The sequence below is a fragment of the Branchiostoma floridae genome, chromosome 5, assembly GCF_000003815.2.
Source record: "Branchiostoma floridae strain S238N-H82 chromosome 5, Bfl_VNyyK, whole genome shotgun sequence".
In the NCBI taxonomy this organism is placed as follows: domain Eukaryota; kingdom Metazoa; phylum Chordata; class Leptocardii; order Amphioxiformes; family Branchiostomatidae; genus Branchiostoma; species Branchiostoma floridae.
The window spans coordinates 10,714,365-10,731,341 of NC_049983.1; the positions used below are offsets into that span (position 1 = coordinate 10,714,365).

The following is a 16,977-nucleotide window of genomic DNA, read 5'->3' on the forward strand; positions in this document are numbered from 1 at the left end:
TGAAAATGGAGTAAGGTTGAGATGGGTTCCTTCACACATACCTAAGGACACGGCGCGTTGTCCACAGTCCACTGACTACTAATGTATACGTTCCACCGTTCAGCAAGACCGCTACACATCGTAAATCATGTGACTATTGCATGTCATGCACCATTTTTCTTCATGCACTTGAGTGGTAATGTCAGGCTGTTAACAGTGTAGGGACTGGCACCCCTGTCTCTGTATCACTTTCTTGGTAATGTCAGGTGTTAACAGTGTGGGAACTGGCACCCAGGTCTCTGTATCAGGATACCTCTGTGTTTTTACCAAAAGGCAAAGGTTGTGTCTGTAGAAGTTCAGAGGAAATTGAAAACCTGGTGGCACTAATACAAGTTGTATGTGCCTTACATCATATTGCAGCTGACTAGGGGTGGGTACCAGTACAAAATTTATTTCTTGTTGGACTGGTCCAGAATAACAGGACCCGGAAAACAATCAGTGGACGTTAGCCCGCTTTGAAAATGAACAGATTATACCAGCAGGCATTCATTTTTTCTGGATTACAGGACTTTCTATCAAATACATTCAATACTTCAGAAATGATGCTTCACTTGTCAATATATTGTTAATCATAGTGGCTGGTTTTGTACAAAAAACTATGACGTTGTTCAAACAGTGTATACATTGTATATACTGTGAACATTTTTCCCAAAAGTTACCAATTTAAATTAATTAATATCTTGTCTATCTAAGAACACTGGAAGATCATCCTTTAAACTGTTTGGCAATTTGACACAGTGCTTTCTTTACAACAATACAACTAGATTTATAGTCATAGTGGATAGTTTTGTATTCAAAAAAGCATGGCGTTTTTCAAACAGTGTGTTTATACTGAACATTTTTCCAAATCATTACCAACTTAACTCAGTTAATATCGTGTCTATCAAAGAATGCTGCAATATCATCTAATAAACTGTTAGGCAATTCGATGCAGTGTTTTCTGCACATTATATGACTACATTTTATAGGCAGGTGGCAAAGGGTAGGACACTGTCCAGGTATTTCTGTGGTAGATATTCCTTCATCTCTTCTGGGGTGACCCATGCAAATTCCTCAACACCTTCACTGTCACACTCTATGTCTCCTCCTGTCAGCTCTGCCTTGAAGAAGAAGACCTGAAATGAGTTTGGAAAACATGTCAGCAAAAGTTTAGAAGAATATATGAATCAGTAATGCTACTTCACCTTTATCCACGAAGTAACCTATATCCGTTGTTTTATAAAACAGGGTATTAAGGTACGGTTGTTTGGAATTGCAAGGTTTTCAAAATATGCAGTTTGATACCATCGTCCGTCAACATGATATCACTACAAGTAGGTACACTTTTTTAAAATCAATTTTTAATATAGGTTACACAGAATTCTATAGACTATACCATTTGTCTTGCCCGAGGTGTCAGGAAAAAGACAACAGGCACAATTTATGCAACTGAATTCATTCAGTTTTGCAAAACGTTTTGCCATACGATTGAATATGCACAAATCTTGACACATTCAGGTCTTTCTTGTGCATTTTAATAAAATAGAATCTGATGTAATTTTTAAGGAACGTTCAAACTAGATTAACAGACAAGTATTGTATGGTTGAAGCCATTCAACCCTCATGGCCATTACTGGGAAATATAATTATTTACAGTAGAATCGAAAAGAAGTTGCAGTTCATATTACTAATTTTTTTCAGTCTGAAAAAATTGCAAACCTCCATTTTCAAGACCTGTCCAACTAAAATGAGGAGCACTTGAGGACAATTTCCCTCCTTGTGGCTCCATGGCATACGAATGGTTAGTTTATGCATGGAAATTCCCCACAGAAGGGCCACTCATGGCAACACTTGTTTCTCAAATTGGCTGATGAACGACCCGGCTTTAAACGAGCCATTTGCAGATACTCAGCGCTGCGCCCTCCCCGCGTGATGATACCCCGCAGATGCAGGTTTTATGACCCAACAAAAGAAACCCATTAGGGAGTCCTTCACCGGGACTGATTACAGCTTAGGCCATACCACTTAACTTCATCGCTTCTTGGTAATTTTATGATGAAAACATGCTAAGAGCAGTGTTCTAGCCAGCCTGACTTTTTTCTCCGTCCCTAGATTTTGAATTTGGAAATACTGTTGAGCACCTAAGGCACGACAATCCTAGGGGAGACTGGGTGAATGCTCCCCTCTGGAAATTTTGACATTCAGACCCTATGAAATGCTATTTCCTGCATTTTGAGGGGCAAATTTTGCTGGTAGACTCTGTTAGGATCAATGGCATCTGTTTTAATATCTTTACATGCTGATTTTGTCTGAAAATGGAATGGACATAATTTCTGTTCATCCCCAGCAGCAAATTTCCATCAAAGGACGGAAGGATGGACACTGCCAAGAACCCTATGCTAGAGAATACTGAAAAGACAGTACTGGGAGGAAAACTTAAATTACTCTCTAACACTATCCTGCAGTACAAACTTATTAGTCAGACTCTGTTCATGTTAATTGTACATTTTTTTATTCAAGAACAAACAAATCAGATTATTTCATTGATAGATAGTTTGGTGGTTTAGAGTTCAGGATAGGGATATAATCTTCAACTTAACAGGTACCCCCAATAAATCATACTATTGTACAATTTACAGTATGTATGAGTAGTGCTTTGACAAGCTAAAGGGGTAGGAGGGCAGAAAACAGAACTTTGCAACATTATGAATGAACAAGACATTAAATGTAAAACCACTGCAAACAATGTGAACAACACATTAAATGTAAAACCACTGTAAAAAGTAAATGTAAAGGCATTTACTGTATTCTTAAGACCAAATTTCCAGCCAGACTCAATATATTTATGTCATCTTTTATTTTTAATAATCTTTTTATTGATTGTTGTTAAATCAATGTTAAATCTACTGTCAATTATTACGATTCTATGATTCTATGAACCAACGAATTAGATTGGTACAGCCACCAAGTGCACACGTACATATATGATGAATACAACCCACCTTGGCTCCGACGTTATTTTCCGATCGCATGGTCCGGGGGTACTTGTACTTGTAGAAGCCGCAGGGGGCATTTCCATAGAAGGTGGTCCGAAGATGGGTGCCGCAGCAGGTCAGCAGTATTCGTTCTGCAGTCTGCAGAGGGGTGATAAGGAAGAATTAGACAAATGTGGCCATGTTGCAATCCTAGAGGGCTTTCCTTGCCGTTTTCTGTAACTGTTATACAAATGTATGAAGTACTGTATGATGAAGTTTGGAGTTTTCTTCAAGCTGTTACTCTTCCAGTATACCACGAGCACAAGAACAAAATAATCAAAAGCAGTAAAAGGGGTATCTCATTAGATTGCTCTGAAGTGCAAATCAGTGCAAGTTTTGTGCCTCAAAACTGCAAAGAAATTCTCAGTTTGCAAAATGACACAAATGGGCGCAAAATAAATGACAGAAAGTGACCCAATTAATACATTTAGTGTTATCTTACCTATTTTGCACCGAGTATCATAAGTAATCATCCTTTTGTATGAGCTTTTTAAGCAAATGGCCACATCAAATCACACACCAGTGTGGGTATATGACACACAAGGGAAAATTTGTTGAATTGGCAAAGTTGGTGCAATTTTCCAAGGCAATCTGGCTCAGTACAACATGATACGCGTTTCACAGCTATAAACACTTTGAAATGTGTGCTACTTTACAGTTGTTGACACAGATAATCAGCAAGGAATTCAACATAAGTGCTCCATACTTATGCATCATTTACAAACCATTACACAGTTGGTGTAAAATGTGCAGAGATTTTCCATACAATGGTATGCAGATGTCTACTGTAAGTTCATCTATGACAGTAATGAACATTATAATACAATTTTACACTCACAATTCCAAACAGGATTACTTTCTAAGGGGAGTGAAAGAGGTCATTTACATCAGAGCCCAACAACCTTCCCTCAATCGAGACGGGGGCCGATACCGACTTCCAAGCACCTTTAACCCATTGCTGTGTGTGGATGTGTGACATAGGCTTTGGGTCATTTCATCTTGATAAGGATCAGAGGACTGATAAAAAGCTTGTTGGTAAGCTCTCTATTTTGTGCACGGATTTAATGTGTAAAATTGTATCATAATATATATATATACAGATGTCCTTGATTTTCCTTGATCATGGCTTTCTACAGGACCCATTCTGGGATAGAAATTGCTTGCTTCACTCCACAAAATAATATGTTTTCAAAGAAAATTAACAACATGGGCTCACAAACTACATGTATGAGTGGAATGGGAAAAAATGATGAGCTGAAGCTCAGATTTCACCATATGCTATCAAGTTGTAACATGATAAGTGTTACAACTAACTGCAGTGTTCCTGAAAATCAAGAGGGGCTATCATTTTTCTAAGACTATCATTTTTCTAAGACTCTTACAAATTTGAAATAGAGGTGGTTTGGCTGTGCCAATAGTGGACCATGTATCTTTGAGGCATCCACATTTTACTGCTACAATTACTGACAAGGGCATAACCTACCAACAAGGGCCTGTTCACAACTGGTCCTTAGAGGAACATTACCTGAAGTGACATATGTTTCTGTACAATAGCAGATAGATAAAATTTGTTCCCACACATAAAACACACACAGGTAACAAATTTTAGCTGACCTCTTGAAGCCTTGCTAGGGAGCAAAGTACCCACAATGATATTACCATGTAAAAACTCAACATTTCAGCTATGAATCATGAATGTATGCATCTAGGCTCTAGAAGTTCCTCCAATGATTGTAAAAGCCCAATCTCATCCTATACTACACATTTTTGTATTAGGTAGATTACCTTTATAGAACTGTAGTTATGCACCAGTAGATGCCATAATCTGTAGTAATTGGACCTAATACGATTGTTGTACAATTAAGTTATTACTATAACCTTAGATCTGTTTTGTAGTAAGGGAAAGATATTGATTAGAAGACAATTATGACAAGACTTACTGAACAAGACATTTCTTGGGCATTATTAGAAAATTTGCTTCTAAACATATTTAGTAGAAGCAACTTAAAATCAATCAATTTGTCCTAAAATAAGTCCAAGTTATGAAATATCTCGGACCTTTTGCACTAGCCATGCAAAATGTTCACTCAGATGCAAGTATCCTATTACTAGGGAATGTCTACACTATTCGAAAATCTTTGACATATCATGAATTCACACTTGTGATATTGTTTTTACACTGTTTGAATCTTTTATGTTATCTGCAATTAGCCCATGGGCACGAATTTGCAATACACTTTACAATTATTATAATTTATCTAGGATTAAACAAAAGTCACAGCTTGTGAGCGCTTTGACATGGGATACTTCTTTGAATACTATACTCATCCGGCTTATGTATGAACACTGCATCTGGATTCACCCTCCCTTATTGGAAATACATACACGATTTTATCGTTCATAACCCTGTACACAAATTCACCATCTCATACATAGCAAAATTACACAGACGCCTGAGCATGGTCGTGTATTTTCCCTGACACTTCCATCGATTCCACATAAACGCACATTTTATAACAATCAAAGAGCCAAGTCTTCTTCTGCTGACAGATAGCAGCTTTTGTTAATGACAGGCATTTTTCCTGTATTTTATGTTTGCATCGTAATGACCTGTTTTCCCCCCACCAGATGGCAGTTCACAGGGCACGTGAAGCGTTTGAGATGGAGTAACAATTTAGGTCTCGCACAACGCCTTTCATCTCAGCCTGAAAATTATTGCCGGGACAACATGTTACAGGGTTAAGCAGGTTATGAAAAAAGCAATAAATATACATGAGAATATCACCGGAGAAATTGAATCGCGATTTCACACACCTCGGACCAATTTACAGGTGGCTGAAATCAGTTTTCCGTGGCGAGGAGAGTTTGGACGTCGATGGTCGGGATTTGGGGATGATTATTGCATTTCTGCTTGAGCGGTTGCTGGGAAATTGAAAGGTCTTTGCGCTCTGGTTGTGTTCTGACCATGTTTTGATGAATGTCTGCAGGTTGGACGTGATAAGATTGTAGTGTGTAATAGACTCTGCAGGGGTGGATACACATCACAGGAAAGGTGAACAGTCTGCCTTACAGAGGATTTCTAGTCCCAGTTCTTAAGTTGTGCAGTTTTATTTTCAGCTGCAAGATTAAGTGTTACTATTTCTCATGAGGAAAAAATCCTACTGTGGGTTCTTGTTATTGTTAATTGGTGAGCCAACTATGTTTTGCAGCCCAGGGCTGAATTATGAAAAGCTAGCAACTGCAAGGGCTAATCTGCAAGGGTATGAGCAGCTGCCATTGAGCACTAAACTCAGGTGACCTCATGACAATACAACAGTAGTTGTCCTAGGTGCAGCCACAGTTCTGTCAAAGATTGTGACAATAGTTTTCATAAAAACCAATAAAGATGCATTGATAAGACTACTTCAGCATGGTATTACCTGTCTCAGTGTCTCCCCTCCTGTTCCCCAGCCTTACCTGTCTCAGTGTCTCCCCCTCCTGACGGCTGCCTTGTGGCATCACCCACACAGCCTTGTCTCCCAGCTTCTGTTTCACCAGAAGGTACAGTGGGACGCCCAGTTTCCTCAGCTGGCTGCTTCTGTCATTCTTCATGTCAGCTTCTGTAAGGAACATCAACGTAGCAGGTTGGGGGTTAGAATCCTGGCTGTGTTTCTCAATCAACAGGCATGCTGTTGAAAAGATTGTAGTCCGTAGGACAGGACATTAAGCTCTGATGCATTGTTCATTGTAGCTAGGGGAATTTCCCCGAGTTAATAAACCTGTAAATACTGAACATATTGTCTGTCTTCCTTGTCAAAATTTGTGGCAGGGACCAGCCTGCCCCTTGCCAGCACCCAAGTGCTGACATACAACAGGGAGAAATGGAGGGAGGCAGTGTGCTCAGCGGCAAGGCGCCCCCACGACCACCCCCCGTCAAGGGGTAAAGTTCAGGCAGCATCATAATGTACTTGAAGACTTAGATATTGAAGACTTTTAGATCTACATGCAGATGGTCAACTGGTGATGTTGTCAACATCAACTGATTTTGAATGTCCTCTTACATCAAAACAAGCATGTGTTAGATGTTCTTGAATATGCATGTACATACGATTAGAAGAATAACACTAGTTTACCTTTATCCACGGTTATCTAGGGATGTTGTAGTCTTGATGTTGAGTCAACAGACAGTGATTTCAAACTACAGTATTTTGTAAATATTGCAATTTGAAACCAATGTCCATAGACACCTTTTTCAAAAACAACGGATATAGGCTACCCCACAGCTAGCGTTACAGACTGAGCATGAAAGCACTCATTACTGATATACTGTAAATGCAGAAATGTTCACGGTGGATTAATGTTTGCGGTTTTTGCAGTGACCACTTCACCGCGAACTTAAAACCACCGCGAACATTTTTCTATTATGGTATTAGACTGCAGTCTATGGTGTTACCTCGAAATTAAAACCACCGCGAAAAGTCCTTTTCCCCGCTACCGCGAAATTAAATCCCCCCGTAAATCAATGTATTTACAGTAATATACAATACTTTACCTGTAAGGCGGTCAGCAGGTTGGAACTCCTGGAATTTATCAGCTGCCAGGTCCTCCTTGTCTGCAGCCAGGAGGAGGGAGCCATCTTCATCATCATCATCGTACCCCCTACTCCGACGTTGCTTTAGTTTTACTCTGTAATGTTACATCAGGAATATGGTAAATATTAAAAAAAACATGGCATAATTGCACATTGAACTGGTTCCAGATGTGGAAAACCAGTACAAAGCTTTTAAAAAAATTAATGAAAATATGCATCATTAGAAATCAACAAACTTCACTTCACTCACTATCCAGTTTAGCGTCCGTAAAAGTATATGTATAAGAAATCATTTGACCTCAATACAATGCAAATAGTTATAAAAGACTTGATCCAAATGTACCTATTTTTTGGTTGTTATTCATTTCAAGTTCATGAAAATACATCTTCATCAGTTTTATGTCATGTAGTTCAGATTTATGAGATGTACAGAGTGAAATTATTCTTATGTCCCAACAAACAACTTCCATCCCAGGATGGAGACATGGGTCCTGGAGACAGCCCTGATTAGTATGTGATTGGTGGGATTATGTGGCCCAGCGACAGAGTCTTTGTCCCATACTCCTGCCTGTCCTGGATTCGCTGGTATGTCACCAGTCACCCTTGGGAAAGGCACTTGACACAACTTTCCTCACTTCACTCAGGTGGAAACGAGTACATAGCTTTGGTTAGGACGGTCCCTCGGATAGGACATTAAATGTAGGTTCTGTGTTTGAGGAGAGCCACACCACTTAAAAATTCCACCACACTTATCGAAAAAGAGTAGGGGTCCATCCTGATGTGAATGGTTCAACCCTACAGTCCTGTGGTAATTACTGTTGTATTGAGGTCACCTGAGTGGTGCCAAATGGCAGGTCTCTCAAGACCCTTGTGACAGTCATATTGAGGTCACCTGAGTGGTGGCACAAATGGCAGCTACTCTAGACACTTGCGATTTTGGCCAGCATATTAGCTCTCCACAGTTCAGCCCCTGGCTGCAATGAGAGAGTAGTCGGCCCACCCAATACTGTAATTCACTTTGTCTTCTCGGTACCAAACTTTCACGGTCTGAGAAATTTAACTTGTTCTCTGAACTAAATGTTCACAATAGCAGCAGGTGCGCATAAAAAAAAAGTCTGTGAATTATTTGTTATCTGTAATGATAAGTTCATGTTACAGTCGTCACAGTGAAAACTGTGAACATAAAAGTACAGTGAAAAAATCAGGAATTACAGTGTATGACCTACTTTTCCTCTATAAGTTGTAGTTCATGATCTGATAGAACGCTGGTCTCCAGGTGCAGCTGCTCCAGGTGTGCCTTATATCTCCGCTCTACGTCCGACAGTTCCGCCATGATGAGGGGCCGCCGAACCATGCACACCGCGCTCATCAGGGTCCACGGGGACTGCCTGGGGAACAACAGGTTTTAGAGACTCCTTAGAAAAAAAACAGACACTACAATATGAAGTCAATGCATTTACAAGAACTATCAACATGATATCACTCAGATTATTGCTGTCAATAATGGCAATTTATCCATGAAACCATTACAACCACATGAGTGGTGAGATGTAAAAAAAATGTGTTTCCCTAACTGTCTTGACATGATTTGTTCCTCCTTTAAAAAGAACTTTATATATTTATGATAATGGCCATGTGCATCTTTATGATATTTCCACAGATCATTACCGGTTTCCTATTCCAAGGAGCTTCAACCTCCTTGCCTATAGTATATACCAATACAGTTCAGGTCTACTTACTCAGCTTGTGAACTGTTTTCTTCGCTTTCTGCAGGTCCTGTCTTAATCCCACAGACACAGCACCTCATCTGGGCAGCCACTGCATTCTGAAGCAAACCTGGCAATGGGTGAAATGAAAATAAAAGTTACAACATGTAGTACTTCCTCCCAAACTAACCAGTGTAGTCAACAACAGCAGGACAAAGGGGGCTTGGAATCTTTAGGTCAGCAGGATCAGGACTTACAGACCTGAAATGTAAGGACAGCAAAACTGACAGGGGTGAAGCATAATTTGGGACTCAGGACTGAGGGGGTACTAGTATGCAGATCCCCCTCTATAATTTTTTGGAACAGCCCATTGTTGGGATAAAAAGATTTGATGATCCAAGTGCCGTACTACGTTGTAAACGTACACGCAAAATACGTGTACGATACGGTACTTGGATAATCATGAATAAGACGTACATCTTGAACTGTAAGAGTGAAGGCTGAACCTGCCTCTTCCCCGGAGACAAGGATCAGGTAAACGATGCATGTGCAACCAAAAATTATTTGAGGCTCTATCATATATCGCGACGTGAATTCTCGAGGTTTCCCTGCTCTTGTGGAGTTCTACAGGTAAAATATGACAGCTGTACGTGAACCACAATGTCAGGTACAAATTTTACTTAATATTCCATACCTTTGTGAGCATGTGAAGCGGCAATCAAGGCTGGTTTTGCTAGACGATTTGTGGACATCAAAAACGCGTTTCTCACCAAGGGCGCCGCCATTTTGCTTCTAACCTTTGACCTCAAGAATGGTAACCTGATTACTCAGCTACGACACAGCATGCATATGTACAACATACACTAGACTTCTCGATATTTTAGGTGTGGGAGCTATGTACCTGAACAAAAGAAAGACAAGAAAAATGTTACAGATGTGGTATATTTACAATAGTTTAGATACATATAGCTAACTACCTTGACCTCCAGGTCGTTGGGGGGGGGGGGGGGAAGGTAGCCATGAAGATGGAGAGTTATTGCTAACTATATTGTCTTATTTGTATGAGAATTTTCATATTTGGGTCTGGATAATTTGGATATTTGGAAAATTAATTCTACTCGTAAGTTTTCTTAATCTTCCAACCGCAATATTGTCAAACTTGTCATCTAGGAACGGGATTTACTTAACTAAAAAGTATTGTCCAATAGTGCTTTAGTTTCAACAGGTATAGGTACACTAGGCGTTCATGGTAACAGCGATTTTCGCTAGAATAACAATTCAGTTCACTAGAATCACACTGCCGAGTCCTATAACATTTTCACAGACAAAAATCTCATTTCAAATACCTAAAAGTCTGTATTTGTGTATGAGAACGCTATTGCAACTCTCAACAAGTATGATCGGTTGGTTAGTTGGTGTTATAATGCTATTCACAACATCATTTGATTTTCCTTGGCAATCGACCGAATTCTAACAGCTAGGTACAACGCCTTTACCTTACATTATCGTTTAAAACTACATCTGACTAAGGTTTCCCTTGCGTGTTCCACTCTAGCTCTAGGGAACTAGCACAAGACTTTCATCATTAACCTCTGTTGACAACATCATGAATCTTGTACTTACGAAATGTTCTCTTTCTTTTTCTGGGTCAATAGCATGTAATAACGTTAAAGCGTGAGCATCATGTGCTCCAGATCGCTGATAGGTCTATAAATTCAGCAATTTTATTCAGACCGACTGTCCTGTGTACTATATTTGTTAGAATCAAGGATTATATGTCGACAGGCGTATCGTTAAAGACGTTATCAAGGCCTATTAAAGTAGTGCAGGAGTCTTGTCGATACAATATGAAGGTAGACTGGCTGGCGACGGCGCAACAATAATCCCGGAACACTGTCTCCGCCAGCTACGGGATTCAGAAAACTTGTCTGATATGCGTAGATCCGTTTTCATCATCTTGGCTATTTTCTCTTACTTCGTATTGAGCTTATTGCAGAGTGTGTCTCTTGTACTAATGTAGCTACAGATATTATTATGGTGCTAATGTAGAGTCTTTATTTGTTGCGTTCCAACTACAATGTTTTAGAGAGTGATACGGGCACTTGTTCAAGTGATAACCAAAGGCAAGTGCTGTCTTTCTGAAATTATATAGCCTTTAGGTAGATGCAATGACTGTACTCACAGCAGATGGAAATAGATTTTTTTATTGGAAACGTAACATATCTATCCTCTGAAACTAGGTCGACTTCTACTTATCTACAAAAGACACACAGTTAGAGTGGTGGGGTAATAGTTTCAAATGAATAACGTTACGAAATAATGCTGAAAGCTACTGTGTAATCTGAGGGGAAGACTTGAATGCAAACATGAAGCAGCATACATATTACTAGGCTGATAGCTCAGTTGTGGGTTAGAGGCATGAACTGGTGTTTTATCTACAGAGAATGCGTGCTGATGAAACTTGCAACATAATGAGAACATCGAACTGCAGATTTTGAATATATTTCCCATATTTGAGTATCAGAGTTTGGATATGTATTTTGGATATGTATTTTTTTTCGCCACATAAGCAATGGCTGTTATGAACTCCAAACGTACATAACGTTATACATCTTCCCCGAATACTCCAACTATTATGATTTGCCAGAATACATTACATGCAGAACTTTTCATCCTTCGAAGCCATAAACCTGCTTTTCTTCCGCCGATTCGATATGCCAACTTGGATTTCATGCAGTAGAAATCAAAGATTCGCTGCTTGGTTTTGAAACATGAAAGCCGTTGATGAAGCAAAGACTGGACTTTAATAAAGCCGTTTCATTCCTTCCACGCATACAGAATGTATCCACCTCTTTTTTATGATGACATTTTTGCCCTTGGAGGCATGCCTGTAGTTTGCGGTTGCCTCTGTGGCAGCCCTAGTTCTCATCTGCACCTCTAACCATTATCTGAGGCATGGCTCGTTTTCGATCGGGAGCTTACGCCTCATCAGCCGTACCAATAGCTGTCTTTTGTGATGTTGGGAAGCGAATCCATCTCCAGTTGGCAGGGGATCCGTCTGGTTGGGAGAGATGCAGAGATGTACGAGTCGCTGTCATTCACACGCCTATCCTTTAATCCGCCGAGCGGTTTCACGGTTTCTCCGTCTCTGTCGCCGACGGTTTACCGTCTCCTGAGACCAGCACATGACGAATCTCTGATCCTCCGCGTTTCATAACGGTAAAGGTTACGAAAACTGGATGCTGTGTACATGGGGACATGTAAAATATCACACATATAAAATATTCATGCCTAACAAGATGTAAGTATGCATTCTGCTTCCTGTATAACCTGGTAATGTTTCAAGATACATTTTGAATAATTTAGCTGTCTTTCCAATTAGCTTTAAATCGAGTAAAGGTTTTATATTCATGACTTCTTTCTATCCTCCGTTAAATTTTTCAAACCCTTGTTTGGCTTCTAATCCTTTGTTACCAAGCCTCCAGCTTTGCCATAATGCTAGCCTACTCAGATGTGTTTGATCTTACACTATCAGAGTAAACGGTTGGGATAGGTCTTAGGAATGTGGACGGAGGTTATGATCACATGCAGCTCACTATGAAGCCATCAATAGCTTTCTGTTTCGTGCAATTGTCGTCATCTACTTTCTGGATTTTTTTTTCATTCCAAGCAACGCTTATGAATATCTTATTGGATATCGCTATATATAAAAAGACAAGTAAAAACCCATTGCCTTTTCTAAATGTGTCTAGAGCGCCAACCAAAGTCAGGTACCCAATCTTACACCAAGGTTGAGTGAGATAAGTCGGTAAATACCTTTCCCAAGGTTACAAGATCGGCAACATGACAGGAATTGAACAAAGGACCTTTAAGCCACATAAACCTGCCTCAGTGGTGCAGATATTTACAAACTGTGTCATGTAATGCTTTATCCTGACCATGGGGACACGTTACACTTCTGATTATGACATTCAAATATACAGCGATGGCATTCCAAAAAAACACGGTGTGATTGTAAAACGCATGCGCGTTGAGAGACTGAAATTAAGGAGAGAGAAAAGACAGGCTACACGCTGAGAGCGAAGACGCGACGCTCTCGCTTCTTAGTCTAGCCGCATTGCTTGCGCTCAAGAATCCGCTGGCTGGCCATGAACTCATAACCTGCGGGGAGAAAAGGCGATAAAAGGTAGGACCCAATAGGTGCTATCGTTGGTCTCGATTTATCCTCCTTTCAAAGTCCGCGTCCGTATCATATATATTGCAGACGTGTATCTTTTGATATTCTATGGAGGAAGTGAGAAGCTCGGTTAAGAATGCAGCAACTGCCCTTGCGTTTTCCCACTGCTGATGTCGCTTTCTTTGGTATTCAACAGGCTGGTGAGAAGATTGTTCCTCTAAAATCCCGGCGTACTTTGTAGCCTTTGTGCGGAGAATGTTTTTGAAGGCAGTGGGATCCATCAGCACTTTTCAGTTGATGGCGCGTGCCATGATTGCGTGGTAGTTGGCAGAATGATGCGTTTTACTTCACTAATTTTTACAATCACTGCCTGCTGATAATTTACATCCTCCGCGATGGAAGCCGAGATTCCACGCGAGGGGATTCTCTCGTTAACGGGCGTAATGTTGCGTAAAACAGGGAGGATACCATCACACCATATGTTCGAAATCACTCACTACCGCTTCGTACTCCCTTCTGGAAAACGGAATATTCTTCTCATACGTTCATGAGATGCTCCGTTTTATCAAGCGCAAAGTAATAGCACGAAACGAACTGAACGCCCTTTTTCCATACGTTTAGGTGATGCTTCGTTCATCAAACGTAAAGTAATAGCACAGATTGGACGCCAAACGACAAGACGGTTCATATCTCCAGGGCCACCCTCATGTAATCTTCGTCTTGTGCAGAAAAAATGATCTGCCTGTTATTTGGGATGATCCACCGCCAGGGCGATAACGATGTGTAGATACAGGCCGGGAATCAATCATCTGTACCCCAAGGGAGTCGTGCGGTGAGCTCTGACGGCAAGATGGGCAAGCCTCGTAATTGAACAGACAAGCTCTGTGTGTATTCTGTCCCCCAACAGCCATTTCAGTCATGTATTCCGAAACGACGACGCAATTGTCAGCGCCTTGGGTACCATGATTGACGGACTCACTTTAGGTTTACAGGCGCATTGCCGGGACTAACATCACTCGCTTGGTTACCGCTGACTTTAACTCAACTTCTACTCCTCCTGGCGAAGCCTTTACGCAGGTTGCTATGCAGCCAGTCTTGGGAGATAACAGAAGTAGTATTATAACACTGCCTAACGCCGGCAATTCGTTCCGTCTGACATTTTATATGTAATTGCTTTTGGACTAAACTTTCGAAGGCTTACCTCCAACACCCTGTACCGACCTTACGCGTTAACTTTTGTAACGGTGCCTCTGTTGCAAGGAAAGTTACGGAAAGATACGAGTAAAGGAATCTAACAGGTTGACCTTGTGTAACCTTGCAACGCACTTAACTTAAGTAATTCCTGTACACTCGACGGGATAAACGTGTATTAGTATTTGGTGCGGTAAAATCTTGGAAATCTTCCCTATTTTGTATGTCGCATCGGTCCAACCCTGACCACTTTTTATCATCTTTTTGATTCTACAATTCATGCATCCGCAATACTAAGTATGTATATATAGTGGCATTCTAGATTAGGTTTGGATGGAATGTTCAAGTAGGGGTGGATTAAAGATGCCATCTTTCAAGATAGTTTACAAGCCCTTCTACATTTCCTTCAGAAGCAAGCTTGTTATGAAGGTTTTTTCTTGGAAAGGAACAGAGTTTATACCACCCATGCACGTCTGCGTTCACCTTGACTTCATTTCCGGGATGCTGGTGGTTTGTTACCGCCTGGATGAACATGTTTTCCGTGCCCAGGTCACGGAGATAAGCCCAGGCGCAAATTTGTGAACTTCCCTCGGAAGACTTTCCACCTGAAGTATGATTACGGTAAGTCAATATTCCCAGCGGCGTGCGCCGGCATACCAACTACTGCCGCGCACTTATCTCGGTACCGCCCATGGAGGACGATTTCCTTTTCTTCTCAAATCCTCGCTAAGGATAGACCTGCGTTACGCGGTGGAGCTTTATCTACAGGCCGCATGCAGGGCAGAGTAATTCCTTGCCGAGTTGTACAGGATGCCTCCGTGCTTCGCTGATGTGATTAGAGTAAAGCCGAGGCGCGACTGACGCAGCTCATCAGCAAGTCCGCGAGCTTTTACTGCCTTCCTCTCCTTGGTCCTGGAAATGCGGTGGTTGTGCAGAATGTGGGTGGGGTTCGGAAAGCGTCTTAAAACTGAGCTGTCTTAACTGTCTTAGCAATTCTATCACTCATTATACTACGTATGTTGTACACAAATGCAGAAAAAGGAGTAAATGGCAGCTGAATGGATTTCTTCCGGCAGTCTAGCCCTTACCACAACTTACAGCACACGAGAACAGAACAAATCGAAAAAGAAGCGAACGAATGCCAAAATTCGATTATCTGCAATATAATTAGGAATGCCCTTGCATGAAAAATTGAATTCTCCTGACGATGAAACTCAGCCAGTGTGCTTTCCAGTTATCCAGAACATCCCATTTGTGGGGTAAGGAGATTTTACACGGCGGGAAACCGCATCGAGTTAGGGCGGCAATGGGATTTACCTTCTGGACATCTTGGTGCCCATCATACTCTGAAAGGTATCATGGCTAATATTATGAGACAGTCTTATATGTGTGCTTTAAGATGATAACTTATTGAGGACGCCTCAAGTTTTTAAGGTTCAAAATGTTGGGATTACTTCTTAACCTTGTGCACATGTTACAGTGGAATATCTAACTTACCACCGTCAAACAACAAACCACTACACTACTCTAGTTGTTATTTCAGAGCAGCATTATGTTTCAATTGTGGTCTAAAAGCAAATATTACTTTACTCATTGCAGAAAGTATAATAAATTCGTAGTGTTATACTCTGTCTAGACCAATGCTGATGGGAATGCTCTCTTCACTTATTCTCTCGGGTACCTAAATACTATTGCAGCTTAGCAATCAGCAAAATATAAATCCTACAAAGAAGTATCACAGCTGCATCGAAATGAACCGCCAAACTTTGCCGTATGACCTTGTTTGACTTTCAGGAATGATATGCTGTTCCTAAGTACCAACCGATTTGCTCGGTCTGAATTGATTGCATTTCGCTGGTAGGGATAATAGCGGACATCTGCCATCGCTGTACTCCTATTTGCCCATTTGCGCTGCACGTCATCGGCTGACCGAACAGGGGATGGTGTCACATTAGAGCCGGCTTCAGGAGTTCTGGGGAACAGCTTGCACACGTCATACACGCTATCAATCAAGTCCAAAACATCCGCGGTTGCTTTGAAGTCATAGGAGCTAGCATCGTAACGAAATACATCTTATGTGATCTTCCTATCAGTAATATCCTAGCTCCTATACAACAGGAGATAATCAACGTATTAGCATACAACCTTGTCTTGACTTCGTCTTATGTAGATGTCAATTAAGAGTTGTAGTTTAATTCCTGGTGAGCTCCACATTCTTATTGAGTCACCGATGGAAGACAGTGGATACAGTCTGAAACGTCTGACCATTTTTAATTCTAT

At 40.9% G+C, this 16,977-nt stretch overlaps 1 protein-coding gene across 2 annotated transcripts; it reads right to left on the minus strand.

The window, feature by feature from the left end:
* Window positions 1–410: 410 nt before the first annotated feature.
* Window positions 411–10,187, minus strand: LOC118416579 (39S ribosomal protein L46, mitochondrial-like). Of its 2 annotated transcripts, none has more exons than XM_035821736.1 (7): window positions 10,024–10,187; window positions 9,363–9,459; window positions 8,850–9,011; window positions 7,585–7,718; window positions 6,510–6,652; window positions 3,021–3,152; window positions 411–1,154 (listed from the first exon to the last, which is right to left on the minus strand). In XM_035821736.1, the coding sequence occupies exons 1-7, from the start codon at window positions 10,112–10,114 to the stop codon at window positions 1,002–1,004; spliced, it is 912 nt and encodes a 303-aa protein (XP_035677629.1). In that variant the 5' UTR covers window positions 10,115–10,187; the 3' UTR covers window positions 411–1,001. The 2 variants fall into 2 exon arrangements, with proteins under 2 accessions (XP_035677629.1, XP_035677628.1); XM_035821735.1 differs by having other exon boundaries at window positions 9,363–9,465; window positions 10,024–10,129.
* Window positions 10,188–16,977: the final 6,790 nt, after the last annotated feature.